The following is a 22,486-nucleotide window of genomic DNA, read 5'->3' on the forward strand; positions in this document are numbered from 1 at the left end:
ACCACTAAGCATTTTGCCCGGTGTGCTTATGTTTCTGCTAGCTTCACACCTTTTTGAACACACATTACTGTTTCTATTAATAATGGTTTCAAATTTTGGCACAAGGTTAGCAATTACAGGGGAGGGGTTAAGTTGATTACCTCGACCCCAGTGCTCGTGTGGTACTTAATTTATTGACCCCAGAAAGATGAAAAGCAAAGTCGACCTCAGCTGTCAACAGGTTCCATACATACTTCATGCTTGTGTTATTGTTTCTATTAATAATAACACAAACATAAAATATGGAACTTGTCGACAGCTAGGAAGACTGAGGCTATTAAAGTTATGTGCTATGGTTTAAGGATACAATGCAATGTTTGATGTGCAGATGTGTTCTTACAGTAGATATGAAGCTATATTTTTATAGGAGAAATGAAATGTGATTGTATAACATTCATGCCTTTTTGTAAATATATTAGTGATCAATATAAACGAGGAGAAACAATTACCACTGTGAAACAAAACCAGGTCACAGACTCCTCAGCTTGCCAAGAGTTTATCATTTATTCTAGAACATTTGTATCCACATCCAAACTGCTGACATGTATTGACAGGAAGTTAGATGAAAATGGTGAGGAAGAGATGTGACTTACTTACCTGGATGGGTTGGACATAGAGAAGTAGGGTAAGCTGCAACTTCCCGGAGTTTTCGAAATTTTTCATGTTTCAAAACAAACTACAAGATAGAGAACGGCATGAAGATTTGAAGAAAGCTGTAGATGGCTGAGTGTAAAAGTTATAAGATGATGAAGGCAAAGAAGCACAAAACATGTCCTTTGACTTATCAGATCCTGTCAAACCATCCAATCTTTGTCAGTATGGAAGATAGATAGTATTATATGATCAGATTGGAGCCTGGTGCAGCCTTCTGGTTCGCTAGTCCTCAGTCAAATTGTCCAACCCATGCTAGCATGGAAGGCGGACGTTAAACGATGATGATGATGATGATGATGATAGTGACGATGATGGTACATATGTATGTATGCGATATGTCCCGCATTATGACGATGTAACATCATCGTCTGCATGACTGGCCCAAACAGCATACCTCGCTGACTTTAATTCTTTATTTAGCACCTAAGCCATGACAAAGAGGGGACAATACAAGGACAGACAGAACATCACAGTGGGGACAAAAACCATAAAACGAATGAAATAAAGGATGTATAACAAATTAATGTTGATGAAACGGCTGCATTGAGCCCCGCTCTCAAGAAATACCATTTAAATGTTTTAGCATACAGTTTGTAATCATTTTTCTTCCTCTTATTTTCCATTTACTTTTTTTTTCCTATTGGCATTGTATTTATAGTCTGTTATATTTTAACGTCTTACTTACTTTTTAGAAGTTCATGAATGGTTCTAAATCTTTGTACTCCACAACTGGTGGTAGTTCATCGAACTCCACCTCTACTCCCAATGGGTCTATGTTGTCTCCGAATAAATCTTTCAGTTTTCCATATCTCTCTCGGTCTATTACAATTCCTTTTACATTTTCTGTATGCAGCTCTACTGGTAACTTTACCCTTATTACCAATTTAAATTTTGTTATTCTCCTCTCTATGGCCATACTCTTTGCATATGTTACCATATGCCACTTGTTCTGCTTCGGTTTCTCGCTTGTTCATTTCTGTGAAGCACCTGGGCTGTCCAAGCAAGTTACTCTTTTTTGTTCTTTTGTTGGTGATTCTATTGCACATCTTTGCTGCCAGCTCTCTCTAATGTCCATTTCTTCTTCCTCCTTTTTACCTTTTGTTGGTGATGCTGGTGTGCTTCTTTGCCACCAGCTCTCTATCACATCCATCTCTTCCTCCTCCTTCTTCTTTTTCTGACTCTGAGAGTTCATGCATTCTTTTCTCTTTTTTCTGTTCGCCATGGTGAATGCTTCCTCTGTGTCCTTCTCACTTTCTAGTATTGCCATTCTGTATTATTTATATATCATCATCATCATCATCATCATCATTTAACGTCCGCCTTCCATGCTAGCATGGGTTGGACGATTTGACTGAGGACTGGTGAAACTGGATGGCAACACCAGGCTCCAATCTAATTTGGCAGAGTTTCTACAGCATATATATATATATATATATATACAACAGGCTTCTTTCAGTTTCCATCTACCAAATCCACTCACAAGGCTTTAGTTGGCCCAAGGTGTCATGCAGTGGGACTGAACCCGGAACCATGTAGTTGGGAAGCAAGCGTCTTACCACATACACACACATATATATATATAAAAGGAATATGATCAAGGGATTGCACCTAGGAAGTTCCACTCCTTGGCACAAGTCCAGGCAAGGTTGTTTGTGGAAGACCAGCAGTCACCCATGCATACCAGCCTCCCCTCTCCACGACACAAAGGTTATCCAAAGGAAAGGTAAAGGTCAATACAGCTTGGTACCAGTGATGTCGCAATTCATTTCTACAGCTGAGTGAACTGGAGCTACATGAAATAAAGTGACTTGCTCAAGAATGCAACACACAGCCCGGTCTGGGAATCAAACTCATAACCTCACAATTTTAAGCTCAATGCTTTAACTACTAAGCCATGTACCTTCACACACACAGACATATATATTTACTTTAATAATTCCATCATGTAATCATATATAGATAGGACAAGTCTATCAATTATTGGTGCAGTAATACTTCATGACGTTGTGTCACCACTTTTGTGAAACCTTCATGTATTAGTGAACAAATGACAGAAAAACTAATGAACATAAGACAGCAAATGTAGTAACAACTGACAGAAATAAAAAAACCCAAAAACTAAATATACCAAAATTACAATATGAATCCTAGAAATCTAGAAACGGAAATACTTTTTACATACCTCAAAATGACCAAATGTTTGAATCAAAGGAATTACTTCCAAATTATTTTGTTCTGCCAATTGTTGTATTCTTTGTATATCATCTTTGCTGGAAGAGATAGGGTGAGACATTTCAGTGTTGAAGTTAATATAAATATAAGACTGGGTGTTATTATTTTCTGCACTGAGTCAAGTATTATTTAGTTTTAAAATATTCATCATTCTTAAGAAATACATGATGCCTCTGCAGCCCTGGCAATGTTACTCCAAGACTTAGATTGCCAAAGGTGAGAAGTGTAATTGGAGACATGAAGATATTTCAGTGTACTACCCAATAAAAAAATTTCTTCTTTTAAGAAATTTGCTGTATTGGAGTGGTAGGGGTGCCTTCTTTAACCCCTAACTAGATCTGTCACAACTTCTGCAACAGTAACCAAAATAATAAGTGAAATACAAGCAAAAGAGAGGATCTTTACATAGTTGTTTCACCTGCTAGACATGGTAGCTAAACCTCCCTCAGAACATACCCTACTACCCATACATTTTCAAGATAATGTTATCTTCTGGATACATTATACTTCAAACAAAGATGAAATGATCATCATTTGAATATCTTTGATCAAAGGTATTTTCAATGAAGGATGACCTAGGTTTAAATAAAAACAGCAAAATTAAAACAACAATAGCAAAATAAAATTGCAGTTGTTTAGCCCTAGGTTAGCCATGATCTGGCAGGTCTATGATCAAATGTGTTTCAGGCCTTAACCTACTGTCATTTGTTTTCTATATGCAAGATGTAAACATATGTTACCACTACCGAAGCAATGTCATGGCAAAAACATACGGTGGCAAACTCACACACACACATACAACAGACTTCCAAACAGTTTCTATTAAAATTCCCTCATGTAAAATTGGCCATTCCAAGGCTATAGCAGGAGACATCCATCCAAAGTGCCATACAGTGGGATTGAACTTGAAACCACTTCAGTGAGAAGTGAATTTCTTAACCACACAACCATGCCTGTGCCTTCAATACATTTTTACAAGATATAAAAGAAATGAAGACGTTACTATTTAAAATTCTATATGGATATAATAAAGTGTGTGTGTGTGTGTGTGTGTATACAGATATATATATATAAAAATTATTATTTGGACTTTGCTCATATGACTAGTAGTATGCGATTAAAGCACTTTCACTATTTAGGCTACCTGATGTTATCCACAGTTACGATATAATTGTCAGTGTTCGTTGAGTTTATAATGATTGAGAGAAATGGAAAATGGATTTAGCAAGAATCTTTATTCAATACAAAGATCATTTCAACCCATCCTGCATCTGTCCCTTATGGATGGGATATTGTACAGCTAACTGTGTTGCATCCATCAATACAGGCAGTGTTTCATCAGGTGTCTCATTTAAATAAGATACCTCACTACATATACTGATTTTTGCTTAGCAGGTTGTGGTCACACACATATATCTTGAATAGATGAGGCCTAGTGTCTTTCTAGCAAGAAAAAAAAAGAGACAGACAATAGACTAGCTTAGTTACTTCTTAAGGCTAATTATGCATTAGAATCCCTGTAATCATGAAGTAAATGAAAAAATATTGTTTGTATACTTTGTGTTGTATGGAATATAATAAAGCAATTAGGGTATGTTGTGTAAAATACAGTGTATTTTCCCTCCACTCAGATTAACTTTAAAATAAATATAAATATGATCTCACCTGTATGCATGCTTGGCAGCCAATTCTTTGAGATCATTTTGGTATGGAAACATATCTTCATATTCTAGCAATAAACTCGTAGCACCCCATTGACGGAATAAAGGAAATATCTGGACAAGTAAAAGGTCTAAATTAATATTGGCTCCTCCTGAGACTGTTGCTGTGGTGGAAATGTTATGACACTTCAATTTTATAAAAGAAAAATTTATAATAATTTTTCACTTCTAAAATATTCTGTAAAATGCATGTTATTAGTATACATTGAAGTGCACCTTAGATCATAATTAGCACAAGTTCTGGTAAGTAAAATCTGCACATTAGGGAAACTTTTTATGATGTCAATCAATGAAAAAGAAGCTCATGGAAACATGCAAAAAATGTGACCTATTTCCCCTTCACTTTATCGATACATATCAAATCAAATGGAATTTTTATTTTCCAAAAGTTATGCATGTATTTGTCCAAATTGATTCTAGTGATTTATACACATATATAATATTGAAAAAAGCTTTGTAAGTTTTTCTTTCAAGCACAGGTCTTCTCATAAAGTGTATGCATTCATTTGGACAATTTCTATTCCTCTTCACACCTTAATGACTCTTATTCATCAAGACTGTATACACATCATGTGAATGAATTTTATTCACACATCTCTGTGCACATACTTTGCTAACGCCTCATTTTCTTGATCTCTTTATCCACTTCACTTCATTTATTTGGCAGCTATGAACATTTCAACATCTTATTTCTTTCTTCTTTATAAGTATTTGTTTTTTTTTTCTTTTGTGGAATAAAAATCAGTATAATCACCATGGAGTACAGACCATATTCTAGTGAAATGTTTAGTTACACCGCTTGAAATTCTGAGTTCATATCCTACCAAGGTTGATTTATGCCCTTTTAAATTTGTATGGTCATATATAAGTCATATCATCTTATTCTTGATTTGAATTGAAAAACTGGAGTGTGATTTATATACAGGGCAAAGTTTGAATATGAAGGGAAAAAATTATGTATCAAAATTCAACACTAAATTAGGGGTTCGACTTAAACACAAGTAGATATGGCAAATTTATTGTTGAATATATCTCCAGCCAGGTCTACTTCATATGACCTTAACAAATAAACACTTCAGCAATGGATGTTCTCTTTCGATTTAGGGATTAAGACATGTGGTCTCCATATAAGACATTGGACTGCTACATAAGCAAGTCAAAAAATGGCTGAAAAATCACCTTTGTGTCTGAATTTTACATAACTTCATATGTGTGTGTGTGTGTGTGTGTGTGTGTGTGTGTGCGTGTGCGTGTGTGCGTGCATTTTAAGTCTATTATTTCAAAGCAAGTTAAGAATAGCAACAGGACAGTTACTAATGAGAGTCACTACTGAAAATAGAGTCAAATTTCTTATAAAGTGTAAAGACCCACTTCCATCATGAATGACCATGGGATTGCACCTAGAAAGTTACCCTCCGAGGTACAAGTCCAGGCAAGGCTGTTTATGGAAGACCAGCAGTCACTCAGGCATACCAGCCTCCCCTTTCCATACCACTGATGTTATCCAAGGGAAAGGCAAAGATCTAATACAGCTTAGCACCAGTGATGTTGCAACTCATTTTTACAGCTGAATGAACTGGAGCAACATGAAATAAAGTGTCTTGCTCAAGAACACAACACACAGCCCGGTCCAGGAATGGAATTCACTACCTCATAATTGTGAACCTCATGCGCTAACCATTGAGCCATAGGCAGTATAGAAACTTACACAGGTACACCTGAACGTGTAAGTGTTCATGTGGGTATATCAATTGATGCTGACATAAAAATCAGAAATAATTCATAGTAAAGGATTTTAAAATGACATTACCTCAGCAAAATAGCTGACCCTTGGAGGTGCTCCTTTCAGGTCCAAGTGAACTGTGCTGTAAATAGACAATAACAAACATTTACTGCATATTTCTTTCCATACTATACACATAATCCAAGACAGTCACAATCTATTTACATTTACTCCATACAAGCTACATACACTTGCATTTCTAAGACTGGTGAGACCAACATGGTTCATTCTTGAACACTGGCTTTCTGGAACTTCTTGCTTGTACATATTCTTCTTGCAGCCATCAGTAGGAATAGCTTGTGTAAGGGGAGAATTCCAGAGAGCCAATGTGCTAGATTGAAAGAACTGAACATAGCGCAGGGCCTGGAGGGGTATACAGAATATGAATGAAGAGAGGAAGTAGTGCGTGTGAGTTGCAAGTACCTGAATGAAAATGGTAAAAAAAAATACCAGCCATGACCAATGTGTAGAAACCAATGCACTAATTGAAATGACTGTTGAGCACAATTGAAGTATGAACTATATGTGAAACTTATGCTTTTTCTGCTCATATTCTAAACATGTTGCTCTTAAAGATATTTTTAACTGATTATGTATATACATGCAAGTTGATTCCACTTGAACTTAATAATAACATGTTGGAGTTTAACAACCTGTATTTAATTAAGCTCTTAATTACTGTGGATTTATCTTTTGATGCTTATACATCAATTTTGTGTGTGTGTGTGTGTGTGTGTGTGTGCGTGTGTGTGCCAACCCACACATGTGAAATCTTATTTCTATCAATGCTGGTTCTCCCTGCACCCTTTGTTACTTTTTAGTGATAGTAAATAATTTCTTTTTTGGATTGGAATTGCGTCTAGCCACCTTAATTATTTTACGATTTTCACATTACGATTTTGCGGAATCAGTCACTGATTCCTATGGTAAGTTCTATAAATACTGACAAGGTAAATTTCAGCTTCACCACCTACAATGGAAAAAGCATTACTGATGAGCATTAGCTTCCATGCAAAATTGGCATGCCAGTTTAATGTCCTTTCTTGCAGTGGGTAGGTTGTCTCCTTTGTCAGTAAATACTGCATGTGCTTTTGTGGTTAAAGAGTATTTGACTCTTATTTCTAGCAATGCTGATGCTCCATGAGAACAAATGGGTAATATAACAATATCTGTCAGAGAGACAACCATTGTCAAAAGACCACTTTACAACATATATACACCTACACAAGACTATATACACAGACTGTACAGTAAATACAATGACATCAGTTTATGTGCACCAATGTTATACAGCTAATTCTAGAAACTTATCCCAAAACATACGTTGTGAAGTTTCCCTGTAGGCAATTTGTAATACTTACTGGTGAAAATCTGAAGGCCCATTCATTGTAGAAAGACCTGAAAAATATAAAAGAGATCAAATATGTATATAATCTTCATAACTGTCATTATTGATTTCTTTATGGGATGAGATGATATTTAATTCAGTCTTACAAAAACTGCAGTCTGCAGAACTTTCTGGAAAATTACTTTGAGTTATTTTAGTAGTGCAGCCCAACTGATGATGAACCATGTCTCATGCAGCTCACCTTTCAAAAAAGTTTCCCATACCTGTTCTAATCAATTCCCAGTTAATTACAGGTAATACTTTCTAATATCAGCATAAAGTCACACCTTTCAGGGGAAGAATATGATCTATTACATCATCCTAGTACTTGACAAGTTACAATTTTACAGATGCTAAAAAGAAGAAAAGCAAAATAAGCCTTGACAGGATTTGAATTCAGAACATAAAGGGCTATACCGAAATACCACAAAGCATTTGTTTGATTCTGTAAGGTTTCTGCCAGTTCACTACTTTATCATATTAACTGCAGCTCTGGCAGGTGGGGGATTTAGAGCCATAAGGGTAATAAGAAAACACAGTCCAAATCTCTAATGATAACTCTCTCTACATTCAAATATTGTAGAATGTCATGGAAGATGCTGTGATACTGCATGGCAGAGATAAACAGACTCTAAATGAAAGCAGTGAAGTGAGCATGTTCCACGGATATGTGATGTTCATAAATGAAAAAGTACAAATGAACAGTCCATGCTGGTATGGGCAAGTAATGTATATGGAGCATGACAGCTGTATAAAGAACTGCAGGATACCCAAAGTTGATGGAATCTGTGATAGATGGAGACCCAGGAAGATATGAGATAAAATGGTGAAGATCAATCTCAGGATGTAGTAATTTGCTGAGAAGATGACTAAAGACTGCGATGATTGGTGAGACACAGTGCTGAGAAGGTCCATCCACTTGTGTAAGTATGGTGAAATGAACATCAAAAGCATTAAAGATAGAGAGCAAAGATGGAAGCATCTGCTTTTAGGTCTCCAGCCAATAGTCCCATCTGTTGCTGTCTCTGTTTCTTAATATCCTCTCATATCTCTTTTACTCACCTCACCTGCCTGCCTGCCTGCTTACCTACACATACACACAATAGATCATCTGATGGTTTCAGCTATTAACCTCAAAGACCTTTTAAAATCAAACATATTTGCCCATTCAAACTCAGGATTATTGACTGGAATGAAAGGTAGTTTTACTGGAATTTTTTGGTAACATTTATCAAGGTGGATTTGAAATTGCAAGTTGCTTAATCTGGATTGAACAAAGATGAGTCAGTTGTGGTACAATTATTGTGTTTAGCCCCAGATCAGAGCTGATTCAGTAGCTTGGTGATAAAAGACATCCCACATCTGATCTCCCCAGCTTTTATTCAGACACATTATATCTGGGACCACAATATTCAAGGTCCTGCTTTTTTTTTTTTATTAAAGACAATAGGATCAGTTGAGAATGATTTGGTTGCTATTTCTAGCAGACGGAGTGATGGCATGGAGGGAACACAAGCCAACGTGGGAGCCTGTATGTGTTTGCTCGACCTGTTAGAAATAACAGCCAACCCTCCTTCGAACCACACAACTGTCTTAAAAAGAAGGATAAGTTCTTGAGAATAAGATGGGATGATCAAGGTTGGAACATCCTTGGTCATAAGTTTGATTGATCGAGACTGATCTGGAACTACCACTACTAACCAGGGACAGGTTTTCTCGTTGGCTCCTGGTATAATAATTATCATTGCAGACTGTTTTCTGTCTGCTCGTATTTAGACTACGAAAGGGTTCGAATGTTGCCGAGTTCTAGTCCTGTCTCCCACTCAGGACCACCCATAGGTGCACTTGAATAAATAGAGGTTTTGGAATCATTAGCATAAAATTTGATTTACTTTTTACATAGTTTGGACCGACGATCGTAGGCGTTGAAGCTGTGATAATCCCTTCAGTTTGTATATTTATGACTCTATTAGCCAAAGTTTATCATTCTTTTAGACACTACAGTGTGATCTGAAGGATATTTTGCTGCCGTTTCTAGCAGGTCGGGTCACCCTGCCACGGTTCATCGTCGGTTTGTTGAAAAGAAATTTTGTACCCTTAAAAAGGGTGTTAAGTGGGGGTACATGTGTGGATAGCAAACGTGGTGGAGGGCCTGACAAATTATCAAATTTAATAAAATTAAGGTCTTAATCTTTTTTAAAAACTTGTCCAACATTGAGGCGAAGGAAGAATGGCAGAGACGGACTATATGTAATCTGAACCTTTCCCCTACTTATTTATTATTTTTTTTACGGAATCCCACGTTTTAGGCTATCGAAATTCCGATTCTGAAAAAAAATTTTCCAAAATCTCAAATTCAAAATTTCGATTTCCCCCACCCCATTTCCTCATTTAAAAATATTTTCCGGAAATTTTTTTTTTTTAGAAATACGTAAAAAAATATGGAGATTATGATTCTGAAAAAAAATTGTTTGAAAAATTTCAATTCCCCCACCACCACCACCAAGCAGGCTATTTACATGCTAGAAATAACAGCCAAATCTCACCAAAGTAGTGTTAGGGTTAGGTTTAGGGTTAGGGTTAGGGTCAGGGTTAGGGTTAGGGTTAGGGTCAGGGTTAGGGTTAGGGTTAGGGTTTGAGTTAGGGTTAGGTTTACCCTGTGGATCTATATAAAAACCGGGGGGGGGTGAAATTTTGAAACTGAGATTTTTGAAATTTTTTTTCAGAATCGGAATCTCCATAGCCTAAAACGTGTGATTCCGTAAAAAAAAAAAAATAAATAAGGGAGGAAAGGTTCAGATTACATATAGTCCATCTGGACCGGAAGAATTGTTTGAATGCAAGCTCTATTTTCTTTTAATACAGACTAATATATTGGGCAAAATTTCTTACCAAAATTGGCAGTTGTGGTGGTGGGGTATTTGTCAGTTTGAGAACCGGTGCCATAAATGGCTTCGGTATTCCTAACAAAAGGTTAGTTTATTGACTAAAATAAAATAAATTAGAACCAATTTTCGTAAGTTTGCTATACCAACTATAACGTTTTTTCTTTGTATCTATAGCGATTGAACTTAACAGTTTAAATATACAAAATAAGTAAATCAAATAAATAAATATCCACACATACACGCGACTATGTCGATGAAGGTATGTATGTGCACGCAATACTTCGTGTGCACATGTGTGTAGTTTTGTAATTCTAATAAGCACTGATTTGGTAGATCTAATATTATAACTACGGGGTTTTTTTTTCTCGAGATCGTGTATCTGAGGTGTACATTATCGAATGTGTCCTTTCTCTTTGAAGATTGTAGGATATTATTTGAAAGACAGTCGGCTGTTAGCTGAAAGAAGTAGAATGATCACGTAAAGGAATCCGCGTTGACTTATGAAAGTAGGTAAATGAGAATGCATATAAGCAAGATCCCAAAACTGGAAATGTTCAGCAAAGGTAAAGACGATCAGAGTACCCCAAAACTTTTAATGAAAATAAACCGAACAATCACAAACACATACACTATATATGTATATATATATATACACACAAGGTATACATATAAGATTACCTGAAAGTGTGCTGAGTACATTAATTTGACGTCAGTCAACAACAATGCCAAGTGTTGGAGCAATAAACTTTACTTATTTCTTTAATATTTTGGAAATGAATTTTCACCTCATGGTTAGAGCAATGAGTTATCTCCCCTGCATCCGCACTATCCGGTGAATGTTCACTATTGTTACTGTTCATGCAGAAGCAAGTATTTGGATGATTGTTCGACTGAAATTACCATTAAATCTCCCCAGAAAACGAAACCTTGCTGTCTTTAAAATGACTACTACAACTAATAAATGCCCTGATGCAATACCAGGTAGTGACTGATAGTTTCTGATCTTAACTGATTGGAAAGCGTTAACGTGTGCGTATTTTGTCTTGGTGCAAAGGATGGGCTACAGCAAATATTCTGCTCAATACCGGATATTTGCTTGTCAGTTGCTTCACCATAACCAGTTGAGCATGTCCTTTAGTGGTTGACGGTATGTGCATCTCTGTTCACAAGCAGGAATAGTGGGGGAGCATCATAGCCATGTGTTGAGATTCTTTGGAGTTTGAATAATTCACTTCTGGAAAGATGAGTGTTTCGTTCATCATCCTTAAACAATTCTTATTCGGGGAACTTTTGTGTGGGATGGGTTACTTGACCTGAAGAAAATTCTAACTGGGCCCCAACTATAAGGTCATGCGTTGCTTATCTTGATATGAGATCACCATGTCGCGCACATATGGCTGTGATGCATGTGTCTGGTGTACTATTATAAGACGGGTAGTTGTGGTGGGTATACTGCACTTCGTATATTTGTACCCCAGCGTCACTTTTGATGGCGTGTGCTGCTCTCTCACACAATGATGATGATGATGATGATAATAAAGAAGAAGGAAGATAAGACAGAATATATCAGATAATGTTGTCTTAGATATACTATGCTTGAATAAAATAAAATTAAAAAAAGACCGGAATCGCCATAAGATATACTCTATGTCATAAACTAGGCAAAGGCAGCAAGCTGTCAGTATCGTCAACACATCGGACAAAATGCTTAGCGTCATTTCGTCCGTCTTTATGTTCTGAGTTCAAATTCCACAGACGTCAATCTTGTCTTTCGTTCTTTCGGAGTCCATCAAATAAGTTGCAGTTGAACACCGGGATCGGTGTAATCGACTATCGCCCTCCACCATAATTTCACCCCTTGTGCCTATAGCAGAAAGGATTATAAACTTGGTATATACACATATATACTTACAAACATGTGTACGTATGTGTCTATTCTATATATATATATAACTATGTGAGTATACACCCCCCCTCTCTCTGTATATAAATATATACATATATATATATAAATGACGGAAAAACTACTTGAACTAATGGCGAAGTCCGGCATGCCCCCCCTTCCCCAGTCCTTATTATGTAATAAACGGTGTCTTGGGAAGGCACGATGAAGTGGACAATATAAAAGGAAAAACTTAAAAGTTGGGCAGGCATTAGGATAATAGTGAACAATATTTCCAATGGGGACGCCGATGTGACCTGTAGATAGATCCACAATATTTTAGTTAGCTGCCTTAAGATTAGGGGGGGAATAGAAGAGCAACAATACGAAAACTACAAAGGGAGAGAAGTATGGATATGCTTCGTTATGGATATCACAAAGGCACCTGAAAGTTGAGAATTAAAGTTATATCTGCTGGAATTATGAAAATTAAATAATTCTTGAGTGACTGCAGCTGCCCGTAGTTTGATAAGCGAGCTACAATGTGGAGGAACAACGGACGCTGGACATTTTTAGGTAGCATCCATGCTGTTTAACCCTATTGAAAGAAGTATTACTGTCGGAAGATGTCGAAATTGTTATGATCTGCTGTTATCGATTGGTGAAGGGATTGTCTTGTGCTGCAAACTATAGGGCTTTCCTATAAGTAGGTTATCTCCCTTGGCTAGGCGGCGCTCCATGTAGATAATTAAACTTCCGGAGGCTACCCACGCCATTGTTATTGTTTTACGTCTTATCATGGATATAAAGCAGCTTGATGATTCAGCTATCGAAGTACTTACTGTGCCTGAGTTAAAGAAATATTTAAGATTATATGGACAGTATGTTACTGGAAGAAAGGCGGACTTGACTGAAAGGTTGAAAGGAATAAAAATTCTGTCGATGAAGAACGTCAACAAAGTAAATTCATTGGACGATAAGTCTGAAGTATCGGACGATACTTCAGACAGGAATAAGCAGAAGCCTATATCTCCTCTCGGTGAAGTATTGTCTGATCTAAAGATCTTTGTAAGTTGCCGAATTTCACAGATAATGACATAATTACCTCGTGCTATGGATGAAATCAAAGCAACAGTTAAGGAGTGGCATATTTTACCACGACAGACACGTACACAGCATCGAATACCACGATGTGAGTGAAAGCTGCTCTCACTGTATTGCCTGGTGTCTGGTAATCCCTTCGATACCGACATCAAACCAAAAAAAGAATCCTGACCACAGAGTGTGGGTAATTATGTCAAATGTCACTGGCAATGTGCATTCAGCTGATTGCAACTGTTAAAGCAAGTCACTGAGCATGCGTACATGTCATACGGGAGAGTTCCAATCAGGGGTGGATAACACCTTATAGGAAAGCCCTATACGCAAAATTTTAAATATTAGGGGGGAGTAAACTGGGATAATGAACTATACTTGAATGTGAACACCTTCTTTCTACGCTTTTGATACGCAGAAAAAAAAAATGAGTGGAGGAGTCTCCTGATGGATCGTTCCACGATTTATTGATGATTCCTCAGAGAAGACCTCCCAATCTCTTTCCCCAATTATCAATTAGGATATTACCATGTAGATAGCTTAATTTGCTCAGTAGTAAGTATTTCAGGGAGCGAGACATTAGGTAAACAATATGTATTTTATTCACAACACAGCGCAAATGGAGAGGATGGTCGTGATGCAAATGATTGCACAAACAACAGTTTAAGCTAGTGGTGCTGCCCCAGATCATCCCTGATCCAGTATATCAATGTACTATGTCTATCCCCTTAACTATTATGAGAATGTAAATACATTTCTTCTATGGCTTTGATGTCCAGAAGAGGAAAAGAACGAAGTCTAGACTAACTGTTTTAGGATTTGTTGATTGCTCCTCGGCCAACATGTGGGCGCTGTCTGATCACTCGACTTATAAAATACCACACAAATTGTCCCTAAATCACATCTTACCTTTCACAATGGGGTCTTAGATACATCGAAAAATGGGATAGACATAGTACATTGATATACTGGATCAGGGATGATCTGGGGCAGCACCACTGTAGCTTAAATTGTTGTTTGTGCAATCATTTGCATCACGACCATCCTCTCCATTATCATTTTAGTAGAAAGTGGGTTATACATCTTTAGATTGTATACCTGACTTTCTACTATAAAATTAAAGAATATAAACGGAACGCTGAACTCCAGACTAAACAACACTTTATTTAGGTGGTAAACATACTGATCTTTAGTTCTTGTTGTTACAGCTTCTATTGTGCATGAGCATAATTGTTGGGACGTTGTTCTGTAGTTGTGAGCGAGCTGTCTTGTGTAAGTCCGAAAGATGTAGAGACAGCTTTAGCACACGTCCATGCTCATGGTCGGCCGACCGTAAAAGAAAAAGATTAAAGCGGGAAAGTTTGGTTGTTTAATTCTACGCATGCGCACGGCGTTACTACATCATCTTCACCATAGAATACTAGTTGCTGACTTTTTGCGACAGTCACAATGCACTACTTAGTGGTTTTTTTTTTTTTTTCTCACATTCACTCCTCATCTAATGTGTTTTAATTTATTCATTTGTCTTATATCTGTCATATTCATCTTTGAAATATTTTATTGTTGTGGCATTCCCCACAACATCTGGTAAACTACTTCATCCACTAATAGTTATTTGTGAAGTAAAAAAGCTTAACTACAGTCAATATCTGGCTGAATGCTCAAAGAGACTAAATGACAAGTTGAAGGCCACTTTGAAGAGGAATGGTATCAGCTCTTCAAAAGTGAGACATCGCTGCCCGCCGCTCGTTATAGTGTGCTTTCTCTTGGAGGGCCTATCACAAGGTCCAGTCCTTGTTGCAGTGTGGTGGCTTTTGAACCTCAATGACCCCAAGAACTATACCAGCGGAGCTGAGCAGGCCAAAGGATTGAGACATTTGGATCTTTCTGATTTGGCGGACACCATTTTTTATTTAGTTTTTATTTAGTGTGTTTTCTACCGAAACACTTTAAAACTTCGTATACTTGTATATTTTGTCTTATAGAACAGAGAAAAAATTTTATATTCGAAGTTATTTCATGTTAAAAGTTGTCGTATTTCGGTAATTTCAACCAATCACTGACGTCTATTGAGGTGAAACAATTACTGCTGTGGTTTGTTTACAACACGTTTTGGCGGTGTACTGGGATCTTTTCCCTTGAATAAAATTAGTGCCGTTGTTTGTCAACAACAACTATCGGCGGTAGAGTTAGGGTTAGGGTTATGAGTATTTTTTGCCAAGTTTGGTGAAAATCTGTTCAATACACCGCCACAAATTTTCCACTAAATTTGGCAAAAATACTCATAACCCTAACTCTAAAACCCGAACCCTAACCCTAAAGCTAAAACCAGTACAAACGCACGAACGATGTCATAAATAACAGTACCGCCGATAGTTGTTGTTGACAAACAATAGCACTAATTTTATTCAAGGGAAAAGATCCCATTACACTGCCACAACGTGTTGTTGACAAACCACAGCAGTAATTGTTTTCACCTCAATAGACGTCAGTGATTGGTTGAAATTACCGAAATACAACAACTTTAACACGAAATAACTTTAAAAATATAAATTTTTCTCAACAACACTAAGAGTAAAAAATGTTTTATATGACACATTCTACCAGTGTCCCAAGTTTGAAAGTGTTTCGTTAGAAAACAAATAGTGTCCGCCAAATCAGAAAGATCCGACCAAATGTATACGGACCACCTCTTCCCAGATGTAAAGATGGGTTTGCATAGGACCAACACCCCTATTTCTTCAAAGTGGCCTTCAGCTTGTCTTTTAGTCTCTTTGGTCCTTCAGCCAGATATTGACTGTAGTTAAGCTGCCTGTAAAGGATCCCATTCAGGTAGTGTTTGTATGTATGTGTATGTTATGTATATGGTGAGTTTTAAACCCATTTCCCCTCGTCTTTCTTTTTTTCTAATTTCATTATCGCGAGTTGAACTTATCTGGCATACATAATCCCAACCTTTACCTCAATCTCACAAACCCCAATCCAATTTTTTCAATTTTTTTCTATGCCTTTTCTCTATCTTCTGCCTCTGTTGTGAGTTAGGGCATGTAATGTACAATGTATAATCAATTGTATGTGTAGAATATTTGACAAATTGGGGTGTTGAGTGGTTTTCATGGTCTGTTAAATGTGGGCTATGTCTGGTACATGGAGTCTGAGTCATAGAAGACGACTAGGAAAGATGGCAAGAAAGTTTCGTGCGGTTACAGATGGTCTCTCTCTCTCTCTCTCTCTCTCTCTCTCTTTCTTTCTCTCTCTCACTCTCTCTCTCTCTCTCTCTCTCTCTCTATATATATATATATATATATATATATATATATAAAGGTTTAGATTTAGATTCAAAATTGAATATGGTACTTATGTTTAGGCACCCGAATATAGTATGGTATGGTATTATACAAAAACCATTCCAAAAACGAGGTGATCAAAAAGATCAAAACAAGCAACACGGATTTTAAAGATGATTGCAGTACGCACGTTTCATGCTACTCCATTTATTTAAGTAATGCGAGCATTACATTAAATGCAATATGTAGAGCAATCTTCAGCTGCACGAAAATGCAGAAAATTACAGTAGAATAGACATATAATTGTGGCAACATTTCAAATCCAAGTGAGAAGAAGAATACATAAAAAAAGAAGAAGAATACATAAAAAATCCATCTTGACATAGCCAAGGCTATCAGACTAGCCTGATAGCCTTGGCTATATCAAGATGGATTTTTTATGTATTCTTCTTCTTTTTTTATGTATTCTTCTTCTCACTTGGATTTGAAATGTTGCCACAATTATATGTCTATTCTACTGTAATTTTCTGCATTTTCGTGCAGCTGAAGATTGCTCTACATATTGCATTTAATGTAATGCTCGCATTACTTAAATAAATGGAGTAGCATGAAACGTGCGTACTGCAATCATCTTTAAAATCCGTGTTGCTTATTTTGATTTTATATATATATATATATATATATATATATATATCGCCGAGCAAACACGCAAACTACTTCGTCCCTTTCAAGTTCGTGCCTCACAGCGTTCATAAACACATAATTTTTCTCGTCTGGCCGTAAAGCCTTTTCTGTTTGTTTTCCTGTCTTGCTTTTTGTCCGCCACTACATTCCTCCATGGCAAGATTTAATTTGTGTATACAAATTTAATTTGCGGTCCATGGGAAGAGCCGTTTTAACGATGCGTCCTGCCCAGCTCTTCGAAACGCCGGTGTTAAAACGGGGGTAGCTGATGAAGTAGAATGTTCTCTATGTGGCTTGTGTGTTTTCTCGTCTACGTTTTGCTTGCAATGTCCTGTACCCATATATGCACCTATACATACAGGTGGATGTCGGTACGCACATACCTGTACGTATATATGCATATACTCATTTACTATTTGTTTATATATATATATATATATATATATATATATATATATATATATATATATATATGTGTGTGTGTGTGTGTAACGGTTGTAAGATGATGATAATTTTGTGTGTAGTTACCAATTGTAACGGTTATAGAATGAACGATGAAGAGTGATCGAAATTGTAAAGAAATATTTATTTACCGTTACTTTAATAAATGCCATACCACGACGAGTAGGTTTGTGTAATAGTATAACACAGTTCGTAAAGCATGCAAGGTAAAGAAAGTTAAGTTCGGCTTGTATATGTGTGTACACGATCTTGTAGTAGTAAACAGACTGTTGTAGGGTGTGCGACGTTGTCTCACAGCTGCTGGCAGTAAACTTTATTTCTTTGCTCTTGCCAAGGTTCTAGCTGGTCAGCCAGACTTCGTTCTCACTGAGTCGTCACCACGTGACTGGACTGGTTGAGTCGTCACCGACTGGTGACTAAACTAAATTTTTCTTGGGGTTTCCTTGCTTTTATAACAATCCAGAAGGATAGATATATTATTGAGAACAATGGATTCAGTTGGTGGTCCTGTTATCTCTATTCTAGATTTTGGTGATGTAGGAGAGGTTAGAAAGGGTCAAGTGGTGAAGACATTGTTTCGGCCTAGCTAAAGGCATCTGGAAAATATTAAACTGCTGTCAGAGAAAAAAACTATTGTTCCACCGTGGGAAAGGTTCTGTTGCAATGTTGATTTAAATTTGGCTATAGTGGATCGAATCTACTTCATGCATGCAAGATCCACTATATATATATATATATATATATATATATATATATATATATATATATATATATATATATATATATATATAAAAGAAAAACACCACGACGAGGAGAAAAAACAACAAACGTTGTATTAGGTTGACGTTGAGGAAAACTGGAACAAGTATTTAACGTTTCCAACCTAAGCGCTTCTACAGAACGGTTAGATGAGGAGAAAAAAAAAAAAGAATGCGTGTGTATTTGTGTGAACCTACCTCGCGGCAGGAGGTGCAAATGAGGGCAGCGACATCAAACTCCCTTATTGACCAAATGCCACATATCAGAGGAAGCTCTCAGTAGTAACAGTGTAGCAAAATGGTGGTACTCCAGCATGGCCGCAGCTTTGAGCTGAGACTGATAAAAGTAAAAGTAAATATTGGATTGGCAAGAAACTAATTTCGGGGTCTTTTAGTGTGAAATAAAAATCTTTTCTTTTTTTTTTTCATACAAGGAATGAACTTTAATCAATTATATATTTTCAATTTTGTTTGATGACCCTTTACCATCTTTCTGGCAATTTCATAGTTCTACGCTCATAGAACTCCTGGTCCGTATCAGCCAAAAACTGAAGCAAGTGCAATTTCAGGTCATCATCATTATTGAAAGTTTTACTAGGTGCAAGGTCAGAGCTATATGGTAGATGTAGCATCACTTCCCAACCAAGCTCCAATAATTTTTCATGGGTTAGCAAAAACGTGTGTGGTCTAGCGTTGTCATGGTGGAACACGATTTCTTTACGATTTGCCAATTCTAGCCGGTTTTTTTTTTTGCTTCTTCCAGTTTCATTAGTTGTTGACAGTAGACATCTGAATTGATCGTTTGGTTCCTTGGAAGCAGCTCAAAATACACAACACCTTTGTAATCCCACCAAATTGACAGCATGACCTTTTTTGATGCAATTCAGCTTTCGATGTGGTCTGTACTGGTTCATTACGCTTGGACCATGATCGTTTTCGATTGATGTTACTGTAGACAATCTATTTTTCATCACCAGTGATGATTCGTTAAAAAAAAAAAAAAAAGGCCGAAAATAATAATCTAAAGAAAACTTGTGGATTTAGCGATCAAGCCTGGCAATACATACATACATGTGTGTGTGTGTGGATACTTTTCGAACTTAGTACATATAATACGACAAAGTTGATTTCTTAGATTGCTTTTTCCTTCTTATCTTCTGCTGGAAATTTTATTAAGTTTCATAATGTTGAAGAACAATCGAATTTTAAGATAGCGCTTTTATGATAGTTTGTTGGCAACTTTTTCCCAATTATTAACAATTATTTATTTACCTCTTCATTTTCTATCAATGTAGGTTGATTTCTTTGTTCGTCATATTGTTTGTATAAAGTTCGAAAGGTCGCATACACCCACTAATATGCCACACACACTCATGTATATGTATCCATATATATATATATATATATATATATATATATATATATATATATATATATATATATATATATATATAACTATTCCGAGGGTATGCCAGCATATATCGCAAGCATTATAAACATTCCCGAATGGAACATTTAATGATCTACAGTAATTTAAACTAAAGCATTCGTTTCTCTCTATGTGTTGTATACATGTCATAATCTGATCCGGTACCAGTCTGTCTATCCTTTTATTCTATTATATACATTGCTTCAACTTATCTATAGGTATAATTTTCTTCTTTTGTATGACCAACAAGTAGAGGGATAACGCGGTAGAGGAAGACATGTCCTTAGGTATAAGGACAAGTTGAAGCAATCACTAAAATCTCTACAACTGAATTTGACATCTTGGGAAAATTTTACCTAGAGCGATCTGCATGGCGTCAAATCTGTCATGGTGCATCAAAACAATTTGAGTTGCAGAAACAGAACAAGAAGAGAAAATATCCTGCACTCAACAGACATATTTGTCTAATCCAATATAAAATTAAAATCATCGGTGTCTTCATTGTGACTTCATCGCAAAATCCAAACCAGAACTCAAATTGCATTCACGCTTCCATCGCAAATAGACAGAGTGTTGGGTAGGATTCGTGACAGACGAACTGCAGACAGTAGCTTCGCTGCGAGCTAGCTAGCAAAAGAAAAGGGACTTCCGGGAGAAGAAGGAAAACAAGAAGAATGTCAACGGTGAGTGTGAAACGAATCTGAGTGAACTAAACAGAAATAACTGACGACTTAAGCCCTGATGTACATAAAGTAATAAACCTTTGAGAAATGTATTCTCGCCTCCACTAGTTTGTTTGCGTATAGCTTAGGCGCAGGAGTGACTCTGTGGTAAGTAGCTTGCTTACCAACCACATGGTTCCGGGTTCAGTCCCACTGCGTGGTACCCTGGGCAAGTGTCTTCTTCTATAGCCTTGGGCCGACCAAAGCCTTGTGAGTGGATTTGGTAGACGGAAACTGAAAGAAGCTCGTCGTATATATGTATATATATATATATATATATATATATATATATATATATATATATATATATATATATATATATATATATATATATATATATGTGTGTGTTTTTGTGTGTCTGTGTTTGTCCCCACCAACATCGCTTGACAACCGATGGTGGTGTGTTTACGCCCCCGTAACTTAGCGGTTCAGCAAAAGAGACCCGATAGAATAGGTATTAGGTTTACAAAGAATAAGTCCTGGGGTCGATTTGCTCGACTAAAGGCGGTGCTCCAGCATGGCCGCAGTCAAATGACTGAAACAAATAAAAGAGTAAAGCTATATTAGCTTCTTTTATTTTAAAACCTTTTTTAAAGATCCTTTCTTTCAAATAGACATACATCGAAATCGACGTGAGTGACCATCACACACACGAAGACCAGTAGCGTAGCTAGGAGTGGACAAGGTATGTGTGTGTGGGGGAACTTTTGGGTTTGCTGTATAAGATTATATAGAAGGCATGAGTGGGTCGGGGCGTTGGGTAGCAAACTCAAGGGCTGCCTCGGGTGGCACATACTCTAGCTACAACACTGATGAAAGCATGGCTGGTTGGTTAAGAAGTTTGCTTTGCAACCACGAAGTGACTCCTTCGGCAAGTGTCTACTTCAGTAATCAAACGTAAAATTGCCCATGCGGGGATTTCATATATGGAAACTGTGCGTAAACCTATAGTTATATGTGTGTGTGTGTGTCTTTGAGTTTGTCTCTCACTGCTTCGCAATTGGTGTTAGTTTGTTTACGTAACCAGCAAAAAAGTGACATTTAAAATTATGACCTGACTTAGAGTCAATTTGATTGAACCGCCCAGGTGGCGTCTCAGCATAGCCGCAGTTTATGCAACCGTGAGGAGAAACTTGAAGGTCCACTCAAAACGAATTTGTAATAAATTTGACTCTACTTTTATTATATTGAGTCTCCACCCACTAAATGTTCTGCTCTTATTATGATTCTTTAAAAATGATCACACACTATTTATAATCTGTATGCATGATTGTGTATCTGTGTGTTTGTGTTTAGGTGGTCTGTATGTTGGAACATTCACTTAGTAAACGGGAAGAAAAGACGTACGAAACTTATCGATGAAAGAGGTAATGTGTATAAAAAAAAACAAAAAAAACTTGTTATTCCCATTAACTAATACAGATATTATTATTACACGCCTCAATTCAAGAAGCAGCGAGTAA

General features: G+C 36.8%; 1 protein-coding gene across 2 annotated transcripts in view; it reads right to left on the reverse strand.

Moving 5' to 3' along the window:
* LOC106882370 (hexosaminidase D) overlaps positions 1 to 12,517 on the reverse strand; it is a 37,036-nt gene extending 24,519 nt beyond the window's left edge. For both annotated transcript variants that reach the window (XM_014933023.3, XM_089355516.1), the window contains exons 1-6: positions 11,383 to 12,517; positions 7,791 to 7,827; positions 6,457 to 6,511; positions 4,591 to 4,700; positions 2,876 to 2,963; positions 637 to 715 (exon numbers count right to left, since the gene is read on the reverse strand). In XM_014933023.3, coding sequence (XP_014788509.1) covers positions 637 to 715; positions 2,876 to 2,963; positions 4,591 to 4,700; positions 6,457 to 6,511; positions 7,791 to 7,816 — 358 coding nt within the window. In that variant the 5' untranslated portion in view covers positions 7,817 to 7,827; positions 11,383 to 12,517. The remainder of the gene's footprint in view (positions 1 to 636; positions 716 to 2,875; positions 2,964 to 4,590; positions 4,701 to 6,456; positions 6,512 to 7,790; positions 7,828 to 11,382) is intronic.
* Between the last annotated feature and the right edge of the window lie 9,969 nt (positions 12,518 to 22,486).

Source organism: Octopus bimaculoides, chromosome 7, assembly GCF_046866305.1.
Source record: "Octopus bimaculoides isolate indiv1 chromosome 7, ASM4686630v1, whole genome shotgun sequence".
Taxonomy (NCBI): Eukaryota; Metazoa; Mollusca; class Cephalopoda; order Octopoda; family Octopodidae; genus Octopus; species Octopus bimaculoides.